Raw genomic sequence first — 19,702 nt, forward strand, 5'->3', positions numbered from 1 at the left:
GTAACAAAATATATGTGAGTAGTCTAGTTACAGTCAAAGTTTGACAGCACGTAAACATACAGAGAATACTAATACATCGAAGATTTTCTCACCCTTGAAGACCTAGCACAAAAGGTTAGAAATAGCCTCAGACCATTTTTAAAAGTAATTTTTATATTTTCTTAATACTTGAAAATGTATTTTTCTGTATCAAATTTGCTTAAGATTATTCATATGAAGTCCAAGTATCTCTGTGAGAACATAAGTACATGAAAATATGTACTGTTCAATATCACACTGCCCAAGAAATAACCCAATCTATTAAAGTAACCATCTTGTAATGTACATTATGAAACTCAATGACTGGTTAGGAAGTTAGCAAAGTACAAATGCTGTCAATATTGCATTACATTTTCTACTAAAATTTCAGAAATATGTTGAGATGTCACCTGTCTTCTCTCCAGCATAAACTACCCTGACATTCAATATGCTATGAAATGCTATTTTTCAAATCTCTAATGAATAGCATGAAATCACGACTCTAGGTATATAGAGGAAAAGAGCAATGCTTTAATAGATAGAAAAGTGGTCTCAGAATCAACTACGTAATATGTACAGTCAGGTTATAGGCACACTAGATTTCATAATGCAAAATTAATCAAATCAATAAATGCATGTATGCTGCAATGCCACCTCAATATTTTAATTCCATTTTTAGAGGAACCTCAGGGCTTTAAAATTTTCTGATAAAGTATATTCTATTGTCAAGCACCCAGCTTTGTAAAATATGCAGTAAGAAAATAGGGGAAAAAGGCTGTGTTGCCTATCAGAATAGGTCAGCATTACATAAAGTTAATGGAATTTCAAAGGAAGTTCACTCAAGCTGTAATGCACCATATGAATTAGAAAATTGAGAATTAGTTTTCAAAAATAAATCGGGCATGTTAGGGTCAGCAATGTTACAACCTGCCCCTGAGCCAGGTTAACTGAGGTTCTTGTTAATACATCCCTCACGGCAGACTAGAGTGACACAACACTGAATTAATGGTGGGGTTTTTATAAATAAAAAGATAGATAGATAGATAGATAGATAGATAGATGGATGATTTTGGAATAATTTGGTTAAAATGGAAAGGAAGTATGTAGCAGACTTAGTTATTATCTATAGAAATAGAGTAAAATAAAAGTAAAATGATTACACCTGAGAAAATATACAAGGAAAATAAAAAGAAAGTATAAGAACAGATAGTGAAGAGGAAAGACATCACCACCCCATGAGACCTGATTGTTGCAATTTAATGTCCAGTGCTTGAAGTTACATTTTCAACCCATCAGGGCCAGTGGAAATCCCTGAAACCCAAAGTCCAATGGCTTTAATAGGTTCCGGTGAGAATGCCCAGATACTTCTCCTCAGGAAGGAGTTTTACAATGTCTCTTGTAACACTGTGGATCATGTGCAGTCCTCTGGTGGCGGGCCCGAGAAGTAAGTCAGGAGCCAAAGACAAGACCCGTGTTTGTCATGCCAGCTTAGTTGAGCCAGTTCTGCCTTAACAGAAGGGATAAATACCCTCAGGCCCTGAATCTCTGTCAGGATGGGAGAGAATCTTCTACCTGAGCCAGTTGTGTAAGGGAGGAAATGGGCATGATTAAAAACAGCATCCCCCATTGCAGGATCTGGTTCTTGGAAGTGTTTTCCCTTATCTGTCTCAAATCCCAGCTTGCTGCTACACAAAGTGGGTTTGTCCTGGTCATCCTCTGGTGATGGGTGCTCATCCTCTCTGCACCTGGGCAGACCTAGAAGTTGCATAAACACATACCCAAAAAAACTCCCCTTCCTCTGTGGCTGAGGGGTGCAAACAGCTGATTGGTTGCATCATTAAGTTTTAATGTTATTCTCTCACCAAAAGCAAAGCAAAATCCAGTGTTTCATACTTACTCAAGCATGTACAGTAAGTTAATTCCTCACAGTATATGTGCACAAATACAGCCTAGTTTATGCAAGACACTCATTTTCAGGGAGGAAAAAAAGCTGTTGACTAGTTACAAAGAATACATTACATACAATTACATTTAGGCCTTAAAATGATAGTCAAACCAAACCACAGCAGGTGTACATTATCACCCATATATAGAATAATCCCCTTGAGTGTGTGGTGGGTTTGTTTGTTTAGGTTTTTTTGTTAGTTTTTTGTTGCTTGTTTTAAAGTAACAGACATTTTAAAAAATAATGCTTTACAAAAATACTGATAACGGTTCACATTACTACAACCTCAATACTCTCCTCTTCTTTAAACATTTTCTATGATCTTAGCAGTATCCCCAGTAGCTTTTTTGAGTAACCACGTGGTGCTCAGGCTCCTTTTGCATGAGATCCATTGACAGTACACTGTGTCTCTGTTTGTTTGCGGATATATTTCAAACCATTTACATCCGAAAGCTTCTGGTTCTGTGAAATGGTTGAAAAGGCTTTTTTAAGGCCCACATCAGTATTGGTGGTTTCTGTTTAGTTTTTTCAGGAAATAGCATCGCTTCGGTTTCAGGACTAGGAAATCGTACTCTGTACACTTCAGGGTAAGATTTCTGAAACTAGAAAAGTACATTAATTCAAATTAAGAATTTGTTCAAACATGTACAATAAACTATTAAAGTGAAGCTTGCATTTCTGGAACAGGGAAGTTATATCTCTAATGGACTTTCTACAGTGCTATATAGAAAATTAGGCTGTATTTCCAATTTGGGTTGATTCATCTCAGCATACTTGTTCTAAATTATTATAAATCTTGAAATTCCCATGTGTAACCACTGTTTTAAATTTCAGTATTTCTCTAGAAGAATACATGTCTAAGACTTGATTAATTTTTGAAATTGAAATTAGAAACTGTGGAGAAATTTTTATTTACTTGCTTGAGCTTCTTCTTTTTATCTTTCACAGATATTTCTTTATTCATTACAATTTCTTCCAACAAAGCTGCCAGTGGTTCTTGAGAGCCAGTTGCCCTTTGGTATTCAAATTCACCTGTAGTGATTTGGTGACAAAATGATGGAGGAGGAAGTGTTGCATCACTATCAGCCCCAGCATATTTTATCTGAAGATACAGTAAAAAAAAAAAAAAAGCTATGTTTTCAACAAAACACTTGCAAAAATTGGCTTAATCAATTGATCAACCCAAGACATTAAGTACAGGAAATACTGAATAGACACCCTAAACTGTAATTTTTATCTCCTGCCCTAATTGAGTTCCAGTAAGTCAAAAAACATAACACATAGGAAACATTTTCAGCTCTTGAAATACATTTAAAAGTTACTTTTCTAGTAGAAAATAGACAAAAGAACTAAAAATCATCTTTGAACAAAAAAAAAATATGGTATCAAGAAAGATAAAGATGAAAAAACTGAGAAAGTAAGGACCGCTCTAAAGAAAATAAAAAGTTACATTAATGAAAAAGCACTTAATAATAATTCCATTTTCTTCACTACCACAAACATAGTTTGCCCATTTCATGGGAAGACAGTGCTGCCAAACATATTTGGAAAACATATTTGACAGTTCTTTTCTCCAGACAAACTGAATATTTGTTTAGTTTCATTTAAACACATAGTTATGGCTGAATGTCAGTAGTCAAAATAACTCTCAAAAGCTAACAGAGACAGAAAAAAGTCTTTTAAGAACTGTTGATCTTCACAGAACAAAGGATAAATTCAATCTAGAAACAGAGACATAAGAGGTTTTTTCACTAGATACTTACTTGGACTCTCTGGAGATGTGCAACATGATCCTCAATGGAAGATTTTAAAGCAGAAGGAACACTTAAGATCTCTTGATAATTATCCATGAGAAAAGATACTAGTTTAGCAGCAAGAAGTTCATCCAAGTCTATTTCATCCTTTGAGCAGAGAATACAACGGGAAAACGCCTGAACCATCTGAGGAAAAAAAAACCCACACCATTATAATGTATTTTTCTGTTTGGGAGTGAGGAGTAGAGAATCAGGCTATATCTTAAAAGTGATCTTTTAAAACAAAGATTTTAATATTACAATACTTATTGTACTTCAAACATATCAATGTTTTAAAAAATGAATTATGTACAGTGGACATTATGTGAGTGCACTAAAGATTGCTCCTGCCTCATAGAGAATCCACTCCTGCCTTTAGATATGGAATAAATGAATTCCATTTTATTCTCAAGACTTTGTCAAAGAGCCACTACACAGGGCTATTTAAAGAGGGCATATGTATTTAGACATTTTTTAAAATAACACGGAAATTTAATAGAAATTAGTCACCAGAGGGAAAACTTGAAACCACTATTCTGAAATCATCAAATCAAGTTTCAAGTTCAATTAACTTCAGGTAGTCTTATGCTCAAGCACTCAAACAGGATTTTCTGTTTGCTCACCAGTCACTTGGAACACTAAAATCACAGAAGTTAATAAATATTTCTGTCATGCACTATACATTACATTGCTGAATTAAAACTTAGTACAAAACACTCAAAGATTGTAAGGATTCACTTCTAAAAACAACATTTCAACCACAACAATAATTTTAATGAAAGACCACTTAACAGTTAATTAAATTATAACCTTGGCAGTAAAAAATTTAATTATTTTAATCAAATACTATTCAGAGTTCACTAAAAACTTAATTGCTGTGGAGCACATTTAGATTTGTGCATGCTGCTATAGGATTTTGAAAGAATGGCTCTGCAGCTTAGTTTTCCATCGCACTTAATTTTCAAAGACTTTTAAATTAACCAAAATAAATACATGTTGTTAGCTAGTCAGAATAGTTAAGTTATGCTTAATAACTTTGTAATAAAGTGTTGTTGGAAACATCAGTGTAGTGGTATCACTACATAAGCTTCTACAGAAAAAGAATCAGCAAAAACTGGAGCTTACTTTAAGAGATTTCTGTGTGTAGTGAAAAAAAACCAACTACTGAAATAAACAGATGGAATTTTAATTTTTTGAATGGCTGAAAACAGGTCAATGAGAACGTTCAGCTCCATATTTCTAGCTATGACTGAAACAGGCAGTCTTTTTCATTCACACTGTCTGCAGTGATAAAGAACACCAAAGACCTCATCTGCTTTTCTTTTTTGGTTGATTTTGCTTGTTTGTTTTTGGGGGTTGCTTTTTTTCTACTCATTAGTGAAATCAGTAGTGATTTGACTTTGAAAGGTAAGGAAACCTCTAAATTCTGACCAAGTTATTTGTGTGCTCACAAATTGCCATAAAATCCCACTTTATTCAAATCCAGATTAGCTTTCCAAATAGCTGGGACAGACAAAGCAGCTCCTTAAACAAGAAAACTGTATTTTGTTCATACTCTCCAGTAAGAATCTTTAACCTGTGCTCCTCCGAAAGTCTGTCCAGACCTTTTACCTTACACTTATACGTACCAAAGTTCTGGTCCTCACTGATTCAGAAAGACGTGGCAAATCCTGGTTTAGACTAATTCTTGCCATCATTCTCACCAACAGCTGTAGTCTTTTCCTATTTTCTGGTGGCAGCAGGAGACAAGATATCTGAAGAGCTTCTACAGCCTTGCCAGGTTTTTTGGGTTTTTGCAGCAGTCCTGGTTTATATGAGATCAGAAGGTTAGGGAACATTTCTCAGTTATATATTTCCATAACATTTAACATATTTCTAAATGTAACTCCCAAAATTCCCCTCTTACTCATTCAAGATTGCCTTAGAACTCCACTGCCAAATTAGACTAGAAAGATATCACTAGAATTGGACTACTAGGACTTGTTTAAGTTTTTAGAAGATTTTCTTCTGATGCACGAAAGACATTGATAGCCATAACCAATAACTTGAAATATTAGAATACACAAAAAATTACATTTTATTTCATCCTGTGCTCTTTTATTACCTCAGCACTACACACAACTGAATGGCATGCACAGATACAGCAACCATGTTGCATAAAATGTTAAGTATGTGGTAACAATCAGAGGGAAAGAAAACGTGCTTATGCATCAGCCACAACTGTGACAATATCAACACGTGCCTCACACCTACTGACATTAAATCTGTGCCTAACTCTGCTTATTCCTCCCCAGGAGAGGACTTTTCATAGTAAAGCTTTTTCTAATTTCAAAGGAAGATTTGGCAAGCATATTAACACATATGTTTAGAAGAGTAAGGAATGATTCCATATCAACACTTTTTTTTAAAGATACCACAAAATTAATGTGTGACTTCTTGAAACATTGCACAGTTTTCATTGCTTCCACATACATACTGGCATGAAATCTTTCTTCTGATTTTAAGTTTACAAAATACTGTGAAATTAAAGTAGTAAAACCTGAAAGACGGAAAAGCAAACAGAAATAGAGTATGAAAGCAGAAGAATAAGTTTTAAAGATATCAACAAGAGTTGCCTAAGAAAAAGAAGTCCGAAAATTGGATTATATTCCATATGAAGCAAGATTGACAATTCACAAAGTACATACACTCAATTCCAGAAACAGAAGTGTCATTCTGGATTCCTTTCTCATCTCAATAGTTTACTAAAAACAGTGTTGTTTGCACAGAAAGAAGCTCAAAAAACTAATATACTACAAAACGGGTTTACTTTTCAAATCAATTATTCTTTCTGACATTTGATTACATAAAATGTAATCAAATATTTTCCTATTTACTTTCTTTCAGTTAGACATCTATAGCATCAGAATTGTCAATTTTAATACAGTGTGAACCCTGGAAAGTTCTAGTTAATAACTAAAACATTGCTTCTTTTAAACACTACATTAGTTAATGTCATTTCTAAATTACAGCAATATAGTATTTCAATTTCCTTCAACTATCATATTTCCAGGGTTAAAAACTGTGCTTAAAGCCCTAATCCTTTCTAATCCAGACGTCAGTCAAGCAATTTCTAAAAGCTTATGAGAGTTTTTAAGACATTTAAGCACTTGTAAAAAAAGAAAAATCTGTTTAAACCCAGCTGCTGGATGCTAAGCAATGAACAGAGGCCTTTAATATTATAAAGACATGCAATGAAAGACTTTTGAACTAATGTGATTGAAAAGATACAAAAATAAAACCACTGTGTGATATAAATTTAAATATTAAACTGTTCTCTATGTAGACTGGAAAGGACAGGTCGTAAAGAATTCATCTGTGACAGTATTTAAGTAACGTAAAATAACTCCAGAAAATTAACTCTAAAGAATATTTTCTCATTAGATTCCAAACTACTTACCTAACACACTAACAAAAATATCAAAAAAATTATATGTGAGAAGAGGTTCCTTCATCTGGCCAAAGTAGTCCACTATAGTTTTGAAGACATCTCTTTCAAAGCCTGAGTATGTAGGCTGCTTCAGATCTGAACAGCTGGGCCCTACAAAGAACAAAAAAAAATAAACCAAAACAAAAAGGAGCAAAAAAGAGAGAGAATATTGATTTTCAGCCGCTGAGCAGATCAGTGTTTTCTAATCCAGCCCATTAAAATGGATCATTAGAGGAAAAAAAAAATGATTCTTCAAAATAAGTAAAATTTTATTGGTCTACTACTTGACTGATCTATTCCCAATAGGTTTAGTGAAGATACAAAGTAGAGGAAAAACATTAATAGAATGGTTAAACCTTTATATAATCCATTTAAATAAGCTACACTTGAAGGAGAATACATGCTGACAGGTCTTTTCCAACCTTCTTTTAGAAAAGCATCATAAACAGGATTTAATAAAGTGGTGAAGACACAGTCAGTTCAGATTTTTTGGGGGGAGGGGATTGTTTGTGGGATTTTTTTCCCCTTCTGAATTTACTTACAATTTACTAGACATTTCATTGCAGATAATATCCAATGAGGTAGTTCCTCTGCACAGGAAAGAAAAAGAAATTAAAAAATAAAAAGGACAATAAAGAAAAACCAAGAAAAATATTCAACTGTTAGACAAAAGCAAAGCTGAAAACAATTTAATATGTTCCTCTCCTGTGTAGTAAATCAAGTGACTCCAAAGGCAGGCTACACCTTAATATAGGATCTAGCTTGAATTACATCTATACTTCAGTACCTCCACTACTATCATACAGTTACAAATTCTGCTCTTGCAGCTCCATCAGCAAAAAAACCAGACAAAACCAGTTCTAGATACAGCCTTCCCCAGTGCTATACAATGAAGTGTTCACTTTGTACCAAATATGATGAAAAGCACTCATAAATTCAGTTTTGCCATTTCTGCAAGGAGGAAGTTAATATTTTGAGATGGTCCAACTGTCTTTGAAATGAGCACAGATATGCTCTGAAGGCAGTTTTATTCACACTCAAACCAGGTTTCAATGTCATATTTAAATTTGTCTACAAATCTTATGAAAATCATGGTGGCAATAACACCGTGATAGATCAGAGCAGTAAAGATGCTTTGTTTTTCCCCTGATGCACAGAACAGTTTTAAACATGGTGCTATCTTCAAAAAACCTTGACTGAAAACTCAAAACTCTCTCAATGTACATTTTGGCTCTCTCACAATTTTTAATACCTTTTTTCTTCATGTAAACACTCCAGTTCAGGTAATTAAAAGGGTAGGGCTGAGAAAATTACCTTGAAGTGATTAATATCCCTATATTTATAAATGATAAAGAGTTGCTTGCTGTCTTGCATTAATTTTTCAACCCTACTAAAGCCAGATTTTAAGAGAGTAAATATAGAATAAACCCTGACTCTTACTATTGGGATACCAGAGGAGAGCAACAGCATTTTAAAAACGTAGCATTGTAAAAACTAGAGTCTTTACAAAGTAGATGGCAATATTTAAAAAAAAAAAGAAAATTTCTAAAATACTCACTTGATTTGTCCTCTAAAGTGACAATGCCTTGCTTATTGACATTATATACATTTTGAACTATATGTTTCGAATTCACAAGTTTTGTGTCTAACACTTCATCCAGAGAATCCAAACCCAACACCTTTTGTAATCTGCAAAAATACATAAACACACAGTTCATACACCACTTAATCTGGAAAAGGCAAACATGAAGTATTAGAATACAATTCAGAAAAAAAAAGGCACTTTCATTTCCTAAAGAATATCTCCAGTTGGATGACAGCCATAAGGACCATTCAGAGGAACTCCTGCTTCTTACAGAACTGCCGAGATTTATAGTATATCCTAAGCTGGAAGGGATCCACAAAGATCAACTCCTGGCTCTGCACAGCATAACCACAAAAATTATACCACACGCCTGAGAGCACATCCAAGCACTTCTTGAACTCTGTCAGGCTCAGGTGCTGTGACCACTTTGCTGAGGAACTGGCTCCAGTGCCCAACCACCCCCCGGAAGAGGACTCTTTTCCTAATGTCCAATCTAAACCTCCCCTGACAACTTCAAGCCATTCCCTCAGTCATGTCACTGGCCACCACAGAAAAGAGGCCAGTGTATTCTCCTCCACATCCCATCACAGATTGTGCTGCAATGTCCCCTCAGCCTCCTCTTCTCCAAGTTAAAGAAGCCAGGAGACCACAACTACTCCTCATGTCTTCCTTTCTAGACCCTTCACAATCTTCATAACTCTAAAAAATTTTTGTTTTAGTACCTACAAAAGGTTTAGTAATTTTAATACCTAAAACTGTACTGTATAACTGAAAGCACTGCCAACATGCTCCTTGAATTCTGTCAGGTTTGGTGCTGTGACTACTTCCTCAGGGAGGCAGTTCCAGTGCCCAGTCACCCTCTGAGTGAAGAACATTTTCCCAGTGTGGAGTCTGAATTTCCCCAGCTGCTTGATTCCATCTCCTTGTGTCCTATTGCTGGTCACCAGACATCTTCCACATCTCCCCCCACTGCCCTCTCCAGAAATTGTAGGCTGCAATGAGGGTATCCCTCAGCTTTCCCAAAGCTTTTGGAGACTGTACAGCTCTTTGCTCTATCCAGATCTCACTGCCGCCCCTGTCCACCCTTGAACGAGTCCAAAGTTCCTTGTAACCTAGTATCATGGACAAACTGAAGGTACATTCAATTTCTCCATATCATATCCATATCATTTACAAAAACATGAAAGAGCACTGGCCCTAGAATGGAGCCCTGCAGACCCCCACTGATCTCTGCTCACCAGAGATAACCGCATTTACTAAAATTGTTTAAGCTTAACCCAAGAACCAGCTGCTCACCCAATAGTATTATGGGCTCATCAAGCTGCATGCTGGACAGTTTATCTAGAAAGATACTGTGAGAGACAGTACCAAAAGCTTTGCTTAAATGCAAATAAACCAAATCAACTGGCTTCTCCTGGTCAACTAGATGGGTGATCTTGTCATAAAAGAAAATTTAATTGATTGCACAGTATTTTCCCCTTCTGAAACTGTGCTGGCTATGACCAATGACTGCGTGTCTCTCAAATATTTTATTATTAACTCCCAGAATAATTTTCCATAATTTTACAGGCACTGAAGTGATACAGGCCTGTAATTAACAGGGTCTTTGTTCTTTGTTTTCTTAAAATTGAAAAAATAGTTGCCAGCTTTCCAAGATAAATTAAAAAAAAAAAAAAAGGAGAGAGATTCTGCAATAATATCATCCAGCTCTTTCAGTACCCTGGGATGAATTCCATTGGGCTTCATAGCTTTAAGCACATACAACTGGAGTAGAAAGTTTCAAAGAAATTCAGGCACAGCTGTGAGTCTCCCCATTCCCACAGTCATACTCTTCCAACACAGAGCTGTGGTATTCCTCATGTCAATTATCAAACTTTAAGAGTCCAGGACTTTCCGTCATGTGAACGCTACTGCTCCCTGATCAAGCTGTCAGGGTTTCAGCATCCTTTCACACAATCTGCTGTCCCAACCCTGTTTTCCCACCCTTGTCTTTTGGTTGCTAGAGCTCAGTAGGGGCCTTCATGTGAAGGAGGGGCTTGGACACCACTGCTCCTAGTCTCATTTGCCCAGGTCCTATCAGCTGCTGCCATGTGAGCTCCAGGCTACCAGAGGCTCCATTCCCCTGAAGTTTTCTTGGTTCAGGAAACCCAGGAATACATATGTACTAAAGCCCTCTGCTGCCCATCATGCTGCCACCAAAACTGCTTATCCCAGCACCAAGCACATTATGTGCAGATAATGTCCTAGGGTTCACACTAAAGTCATCATAAGTAAGACCTCAACTATGCTGTAATATCAGCTAGTGGATATTAATTTTTCCTCTGCAGAAATAGTCCAAAGCAATAGCTTCAGCATTGCATAGGAGATTACATTTGAATATAGTAAATGAATCTCTAAGCTTATCTCAAAGCTTCAGCACTCAATTAGCTATGCCATTTATCTCATACAAAGTATTGTACTTGCCATTGAAAGGTTTCATAGCACTTCTACATAGTGCTTTTATTTCTTAGCAGGAAAAAGAGACAGAGAAAAAAAGTGATTAAACGAGACAAAGCCCACACAACAAAGATTTGTATAACACAACATACAAAAGTCAAAAGGTACTAAGCACAGTAAAGTTTTTTTTGCAGACTTTATTTGCTGAATTTGTTAGCCAAATAACAAGTGGTAGAGTTTGTCTAGACACTATGGCTTTGAAGACAACGATAAAAAGTGGGTGGGTGAAATTACAAGTGTTACCAGAGAAGACAGACAAGACCATTACCTACTACACAGTTTTACTATAACAGCAAATGACTCATAAGTATACTCACCGTGATAAAGTCATGGATTTCCATATCTCTTCTATATTTGTTTGTGTTAGCTCTCTGCGGAACACAAGTTTGCATGCCGGTACTTCCCCGATAGCTATGCTGTGTCGCTTGTACCACATCTCAGAGTTCTGAAATCAGAAAAAGCTCTCCTCATTAACTGGTGGCTTTTCAAGTGTTAAACAGCATAAAACATTAATAGTACAGAATTGCAAGTGTTCTTAAATTCCAGTGAAGTCTTCAGGATGCAAGGTAAATATTTGTGTTTAAGAGAAATGAAACATTTTCTCAATCTTACACATATATCTTTTCTCAATTCCATAACTTGTCCAAAGTTGAAAAATTGTGTGTCAGAATAGCCATTAAAGTTTAGGAGTAAATGGCCTTTAATCCTGTGTTCAGGTCCTATCCATGATTAAAATCAGTTCATCTGCCATTTTAAGATTAAACATCTGTTTATGGAAAAGTTACCAGAGAATTTTGAGATGCCAAAGAATTAGGAAAAAAAATCCTTGTTCAGCACATACTAAAATAACTAAACATTAAGTTCAATTACAGGGTCTATACATAAAGAAAGTAAAAGCAAATCACTACATCTGAAGGGACCCATCAGATCCAGTCCACCATTATAAAAGTGGAAAATAAGGCTGAGAATGCAGAAGACCACTATTTTTCTGCAAAACAACCAAGCTTGATTCTTGAACACTGTCATCAAAGTACCAATGGGACATACATTGCAGCTTGTAAGACAAAACTCCTAATCATTCCAGTTCTTTGATTTACACTACAGACCAGTGCTAAAGCACATTAAAAGTATTCCTTTTAACCAAACCACAAAATGCATTCCTGGAATGCACTTAAATACTCCAAGCACTAATTGTCTGTCATTCCATGGCAGACTAGACTAGAGCTAGTTGGAAGGAAATAGCACTCTCTGAAATTAAGGGTCCCTTTCACATCAGTATTTCATGACACAGACCCATGCTCATCAATCCATGCACAGCCACTAAGTGCTCAGATTGATGCTGAAGCAATTCAAGATACCACCATTTTCAGCTGTCTATTCAGCATCCCAGTGGGAGCTAGACCTAATTATAAAAGAGGCAACAGAAAGAAGCTTATAGCTTTGCCTCATTTACAGATCACTCTATTAATCCAATCCAAAGGAAGAGATTTTCAGCTATGCCAAACACTATGCTGTTGCATCTGAGTCAGATGCAGAGGCAGACTTTTGCTAGTTCTTATCAGGCCAGGATGCTAGGATGGAAATTTAGAGCACAGTTGGAGGCTCCTTCAACATATTACATACATATTACACCTTCAACAGATACGTGCTCAGTAACTAAAATACTCCATTCTTTTTTCCTGTCTTTGGCACCATCTTTTCTTCTACCTACTATATTGAAGCCCTTAGGACCATGTCTTTCCTCTTCAGAAGCTTGCTGTACATGAAGAGTACACTTGATTTGCATACAATTGGATTGTAAATATTGAATAACTGTTCATTCCGAACATTTAAATTTCCAGCAAAATGATAGGAGCTACTTTTCCAAACAGACAATGTTTTAGCAAGAAATCTAAGGCCAGACTCCTGCTCTGAAGGACAGTAATAAAAAGGCAAAAATCAAAGAAATCCTAAGTTCACAAATTATGAGAATGCACATATGTAAGATACACTGAAGGAAGAGCTTAGAATACACAAAATTCTAGAAGCCTAGTCTTTTACTATGGCTGGGTGAACAGAGTTGATACAATTTTGGTTTACTAATAAAAGCAAGTTTTTTCAACAGCTTTACAAATCAAAATCTGGATCAATACAGATAAGTAAGGGGCAGGATGATTTTCCAAGCTTACAAAGGATAACTGAAAAATCAGGCCCACCTCTCCTTAGCCAAAACATATTCCTTATAAAAAAGGAAACTAAGTCAGTAACAGCCTTAGAGCAGCTAGGAAGGCTGTAATAACTGTATATATTCCCATATCTGAAGTGTCCAAATAAGAGTTACAGTGTGACTATTTTGTCTGGTAAAATGCCCTATTGGAATTTGAGCAAACTGGAATTAAGTATAGGAAAATACACTCATGTGAAACTCAGATTGCTCAGGACATTGCAATGTGTAGTACAAAGAACACTAAAATATTACTTCTCCAGCAAATTCTAAGAAAAACTTAATTTCACAAAAGTTTAGAATAAAAGTATTTTAGCATTTAATTTTATAAGCAAGTATTTTGTGACCCAGCATAGAGGTCATCAGTTCAGTTTTGCTTTCCAAATATGTTTTTGTCTGGGGAAATAAAACAAGGTGCCTTACCATTGCGACGGATTTCACTGGAATGTGTTCTTGAGAAGGGCCAGCCCTTGGTTCACTCCAGTCTGGAAATTTAATTACTTCCTTTCCACATGAAGGTTTCTTTGGATATGACTTCAGTGGTGAGGAAGGAGGAAATCTACAATTAGAGAACATTTTTAAAGTCTCCGAATGCCAATCTAATCCCTATTTACCAATGCAAAACTGTAGTCAGCCTTCACATGCAAAAATAGAACAAATGCTTTGGACATTCACAGCCGAGCTTAGTTTGCTGTAGACTGGTGCTGCATGATATGTAAAACATCGTGGAGTGTCTTGCTTGCCCTCCAGCTGCTGCTCCAGAACAGTTCAGGTCCTTTGTACCTCCCACGACATAGCTGAGCCTTGGGTGAATGTCTGATATCCCAGTGCGTCTCATACAGCACCAGCTGTCTTTGCATAGACAATGACATAGGTCTTCTCTAGAAGATGCTGATTCTGCTGAAAAAGCCGTGGGGATGTTTTCCCCATGGCAAGTGCTTAGTTAGCATGCATTTCCTAAAGCAAAGCTACATAGCTAAGTCACATGACTAACACTCAGCTTTAGTTAGAGTGCATGCAAGTGTCCACACAAAGGTTTGCCCACATTACCAGGTTCTTCTGCGTTTACACGCTTTCTGTGTGAAGATCATATCCTGCAGTTCTTTTCTGGATCACATCCTGAAGTTCTTTTTTCCAGTTGGTTTTGCAGGTAACTATTTGACTTCTTAAGGCATTTCAAGAAGTGTCTTGAAGAAATTAGCAGAAATAAGCCCTAAACTAGCCCTTGTAGAAAAGAAGGAAAACAAACTATCCAGCTTGACCAGCATCAAATAATTGCTAAGCTTAGGTCAGAACATGTACAAAGGAACTAATGACAGCATATCAGACAGACAAATCAGTTTGATGGAAACGCCTCTTCATACTGGACCAGATCCAACTCTGTCCACTTTCACATCCACATTTTAGATGCTGAGATTCCTGATGCTTTAAGAAACTGCTTAAGCCTCATTAACTCTTTTAAATCAGAACGTAAAAGACAGATGTGTCCATGACTTTTCAACAAGAGCTTGTACACTGCTGGAGAGCATGCATATCTATCCTACCAGAAAAAAACGCTTGAGAAATCCTCAAGTTTCTCCAAAATGTCATCCCGTCCTCTAAAGGCACTTCAAACATTCAATAAGTTTTTCATTTAGATTTGTTCTGCAGTTTGGTTAGTCAGAACTGTTACAGCGAATGTGGTCAAAACAATCAATGTGTTTAACCAAACACTGAGCGTATTCCACAGTGCTGTTCAACAGCACATTTGCAGCACAGATATCACTTCCATCAGACAAACCCCCAGAACCAGCAGCAAGCACCTCATTCTAATCCTGCAAGATTTACTCTGTTTTTTAATGGTAAGCCAGACTACATGGCAGATGTTCAGCTCTTGAGTGTTCTCAACCATTTTTCAGATATTCATTATTTCTTAAGAGTTTAATGTTAAAATAGAACACACCCACATATCTGCAGCCTTTTTCCTTTGCCTTACACTGTTCTTAGTAGTTTTCTGCTTCTTCTCCAGTTCTTCACAAATTTTAGCTTTGTGTCATTTGCTGCCCTGATTTGCAACCAGCCAGTAAAAGTCTAAGTTCTTACAGGCAGCAAAAGGAGATGCATTCCCCTTTCCCAGGTAGCATTACAGCAAGATCTAGATGGTAAAGGATTAATGTCACTCAAAGCAAAGGACGGAGAAGCACTCCAAGGCTGAGACATCGAGACCAGAATTGGTTATAGCCAGCAAGACTAGTTTGGGGAGTTTATAAAAAGAGGAACTAGAGATACCTGCTTGTGTCCAGAATAAGGTCAACTAAGAGTGATGTCCATGATATAACAATATTACTGCTGAATTCCCAAAAGATTGCTATCATTGCAAGAGTGCTAACCCTTTTGCTTTTGATAGAATGGCTTAGATTCGGGGGGAAAAAAAATAAAGCCCAAAAGCTTCCAAAACTGTAACTTCTCATTCATTATTGTGGACCCAGCTGAGCCAGTGAGTCAGGACACACTGATAAGTCTTTGCTATTTTTAGATGTCACATTAGAGCTCATCTTCACATTTAATACTTGCCAAATACTCTCACGCAATCCAACTCTTGGCAATATTTCTTTTGCATACTCTGTGGACAAACAAGAGCACACAGCTACACTTACATGTGAAGTAAATGAGTGACACAACTCTGTACCACAGCGTGTCTTTACAGCATGCTAACACATACATTTATGCAGAAGATATGAAGCATGTAAGTATTTCCAAAGTAAGCAATGTCAATAGAATAGACACGTACCACTACCTCTATCAGCACTGTGAGGAGAAAAAAAAGTATTTTACATGTAGCATTAGGATAGTCCACCAGAGGGAGCTGCCAGGACATTGAATACATGACTAAAACAGGCTGGAAAACGAGCGTTTAGCTACTTAAACAGGAGAGCAGCAGGTTTTGACACTTAAAGCCACGAGTAATGTATATAGCTTATTTATGCACCAAGCACCAAGCCCAGTGAGGAAAAAAGTCGGCTCCAGCTCAAGATACATGAATGGTATGCATGTTTAACTGAAAAAAGTTCAGTTACTGACTTAGCTATTTTTTCAGGGAGAGGGGGAGAAGAACATCACAACAAAATATATAACAAGAGTTCTGTTGTCCAATAGCAGATCAGTAGGCCGACCACACAGAAAATTAGAACAGAAATATTTAACCCAGCCAACTTCCATAGCCTGCAGCTTAGTAAAGTCATGACTGAAAAAACAAATAAACAAAAGAACAGAATAATTTGAATATATACTCATGCTAATGCAAAATAAACTTAAAACCCCACAGCCACACAAACACAACAAAACCAAACCAAAGAAATATAGAATAACACCAGCAGTTATCAAACCCCAGATTAAATCTTTTGACAATAATTAATGCCCAGAAATAAAAAGATCAATACAGCAAAATAAAAAATTGACTTAATATATATCAAGTGGGAATTCAGTATCATCTATTTCCCCAAAGAGAATATTATGAAATCATTACTTAAAAATGAATATGTAAAATTTAAGTACATAATAATAGCTACAATAAGTAGAAGAATAAACTTATTGCTAGCCTATTTTCCCTAATGTTTTGCATGATGAGAACTCCCATTTCCTCAAAAGAAGACTAACAATGATAAAAGTTACAAATCTAGAACTTGAAGGAAGAGTCATCTTTATAATACTTCTGCACCAAACAGGACAAGACGGTACAAATTCAGAATCTGCAACTTCTGTCCACTCAAACCTTAACTGAGGTCACAGAATCCAGTCCAGCAATGCTAAGCCCTTATTAGAAAGGAGTCTCTTCTCTGTTAACAAACCATCAGCTGAGATGTTCAACAGGAATAAGTAAGCAACGATCCTTGAGGATAAACAAATAAAGCTTTGTCCCTTGCCCATCTATAAACCAAGGTGCATAAAAAAAGGTTACATCATAAATATCTTCAATTCAGAAGGCCTTTCTTTTCTCTTCTCTCAGAAGAAGTGGACAGCAATCAAAAGAGTCAAGGGGTCGGGGTGAAGGAGGATAATTGGAGCTGGATGACCAGTGGAATTCTCACTTCCACCTGCGTGTCTTAATATGTACTCTTCCAGCAACAACAAACCTGATGTCTGCCATCAGCAATGAGAACTCGATACCATGTGAAAGCTGCAAAAGCTTTTGTTGATATTCAAAAAATGTGACTGAATAAAAGTGACTTTCAAAAATATTTCAAAACTCACAAGAGAACTGAAATCAAATAGTAAGTCGTGGCAGCTACCCGTTACTAAGAAAATTGAAGTCCTTAAAAGGAAAAGAGGAAAACACGTCAACACTTTTCAGAGGCATTCTACAAAAACACTTGTAAGACATGAGCAAGAATTATTATACCCTGTTTCCAAATAAACATTTTTTTTAATCACCTTGTGCAGGCTTACCGATATAAATGGCCATTGTCTTCAAAGTCCTCTTTGCCCCACCTTCCTTTAATATCTTCGATTACATGATTTTTAAGGAATTTTTTGAGCAGCTTAACCGTTTGATCGCGTGTCACTTCTGGGCCGAAGTTTTGGTTAGAGCCAAGTAGCTCATGCAAACATTCCACTGCCTCCGAGGCCTTGAAGCATCGCTCGTAGCTCTTGAAACGACAGCGATGCTTCCGCACGGGCATCCCAGCACGGAAGAGCTCGATTATCTCGTTCCACTGGGAAAGAACAAAGCAAATCATTACGGGAGCTCTTCTCCCAGGTTTTCCTGCGGACAGAACGCAGCCAGCTCTGCAAGCAGAACTACACCCTTTTCTCACGTCTGCGTTCACAAGAGACCCGAAACCTAAGCCCAGGATTAAAACTGTCGAGACCCGAGAACAAACACCAGGTTTAGGAGACTGAAATATTCAGAGCCCCATACTACCTGCGGACCCACGGGTACGGCTCTGGCCTCCCTTGGGTTTTACCGGGACAAAAGGCTCGACCTGCCGCTCCGCCCGGCCGGGCTCTGCTTTGGGAGCACCGCCAGCACCAGGAGAGCCGAGGGCCGCCCGGAGCAGAGGCACGGGAGGGCGGCGGTGCCCGGGTGGGCGGGGGCACTCACCAGGCGGGTGGCGCGGTACGGCCCGGGCCCCACCAGCCGCGGCTCCATGGGCGCCGCCGCGCCGGCTCCGCGCCGCGTTTGAATCCCAGCGCTGTGGGGGCTGAGGGGCCGTGCCGGAGCTCAGCGGCCGTGTGAGGGCTGAGCGGCCGTGCCGGGGCTCAGAGGCCGTGTGAGTGCTCAGCGGCCCTGTGGGCAGGCTGAGTGGCCGTGCCGGGGCTCATGGCGGTGTGGGACTCAGTGGCCGTGTGAGCAGGCTGAGCGGCCGTCTGGGCAAGCGTCCCCCGGGGCCCCAGGGCTCTGCCGGGCTCTGCGCGGCGGTGCCCAGCAGTAGGACGAGAGACAGCGGCCAGAAAACCGATGCACCGGGAGTTCCCCATGAACGTGAGGAGGAGCTTGTTTGCTGTGTGGGTACTGTGCGCTGGAACAGATTTCCCAGAGACGTTCTGGAGCCTCCCTCACGGGGAGATTCCAGAACCATCCGGGCTCAATCCTGTGCCAGTGCTGTGCTCGGGGATGGCCCTGCTCGAGTAGGTAGGCTGGACCAGGTGACCTGCTGTAGTTCCCTCCAACCTGGCCCATCTGGCGATTCTGTATGTGGCAACAAACCAATGTCAGGAAAACATCAGCCAGTGTATTGCTGCCCTGATAAAGAGAACACAGCCTTGGCATTAATTGAACCAACAAAACAAAAAACAACCAAAAAAAAACCACCTCCAAATACTCAATTTTCAATATTTTAAAATTGTTTCCAATCAGGTTTTTTTATTACGGAATTTTGTTTTGATTCAGGCAGTGTGTGGGATGATAATTACTTGCAATTATATTTGATATTATTCCTACAGAAGACAGGGGTTGATGCTGGTGCCACAGAACTCATTAAGTTGTTGTGTATTAGCTCTTTACGTGTATTTTAAAGAAAGGGTGATTTGGAAAGTAAATAGGAAACCACCATTTTAAGGTAGGAGATTTTGATACCAAGTCACCTATCCCGCAGGGGCAGAGATGTAGCTGAAACTCCTCTGGTACCTATTACAAATGAGCTATCTCTGTCAATTTTTAGGACTCTCACAGGAGAGGAGTGGCTGGTAACACCAGTGTTTCTTACCCACCAGG

General features: G+C 38.1%; 1 protein-coding gene across 1 annotated transcript; it reads right to left on the minus strand.

Annotated features, from left to right (window-relative positions):
* Positions 1–1,070: 1,070 nt before the first annotated feature.
* Positions 1,071–18,649, minus strand: DEPDC1B (DEP domain containing 1B). Its single transcript, XM_039709814.1, has 11 exons — positions 18,590–18,649; positions 17,935–18,200; positions 13,933–14,068; positions 11,624–11,751; positions 8,784–8,914; positions 7,768–7,815; positions 7,196–7,336; positions 5,385–5,560; positions 3,727–3,903; positions 2,880–3,065; positions 1,071–2,565 (listed from the first exon to the last, which is right to left on the minus strand). Exons 1-11 carry the CDS (start codon positions 18,635–18,637, stop codon positions 2,404–2,406), a joined length of 1,599 nt encoding a protein of 532 aa, XP_039565748.1. The 5' UTR covers positions 18,638–18,649; the 3' UTR covers positions 1,071–2,403.
* Between the last annotated feature and the right edge of the window lie 1,053 nt (positions 18,650–19,702).

Source organism: Passer montanus, unplaced genomic scaffold (assembly GCF_014805655.1).
Source record: "Passer montanus isolate IOZ18808 unplaced genomic scaffold, ASM1480565v1 scaffold22, whole genome shotgun sequence".
NCBI lineage: Eukaryota > Metazoa > Chordata > Aves > Passeriformes > Passeridae > Passer > Passer montanus.

Excerpts from the sequence above, each read along its gene's own strand:
- DEPDC1B (XM_039709814.1), bottom strand. The coding sequence starts at position 18,637 with ATGGAGCCGCGGCTGGTGGGGCCCGGGCCGTACCGCGCCACCCGCCTG. Across the intron at positions 7,816-8,783 it reads CACTTTAGAGGACAAATCAA|AGGAACTACCTCATTGGATA; the intron begins GTGAGTATTTTA and ends TTTCCTGTGCAG. Across the intron at positions 2,566-2,879 it reads AAAAGAAGAAGCTCAAGCAA|TTTCAGAAATCTTACCCTGA; the intron begins GTAAATAAAAAT and ends GTACTTTTCTAG.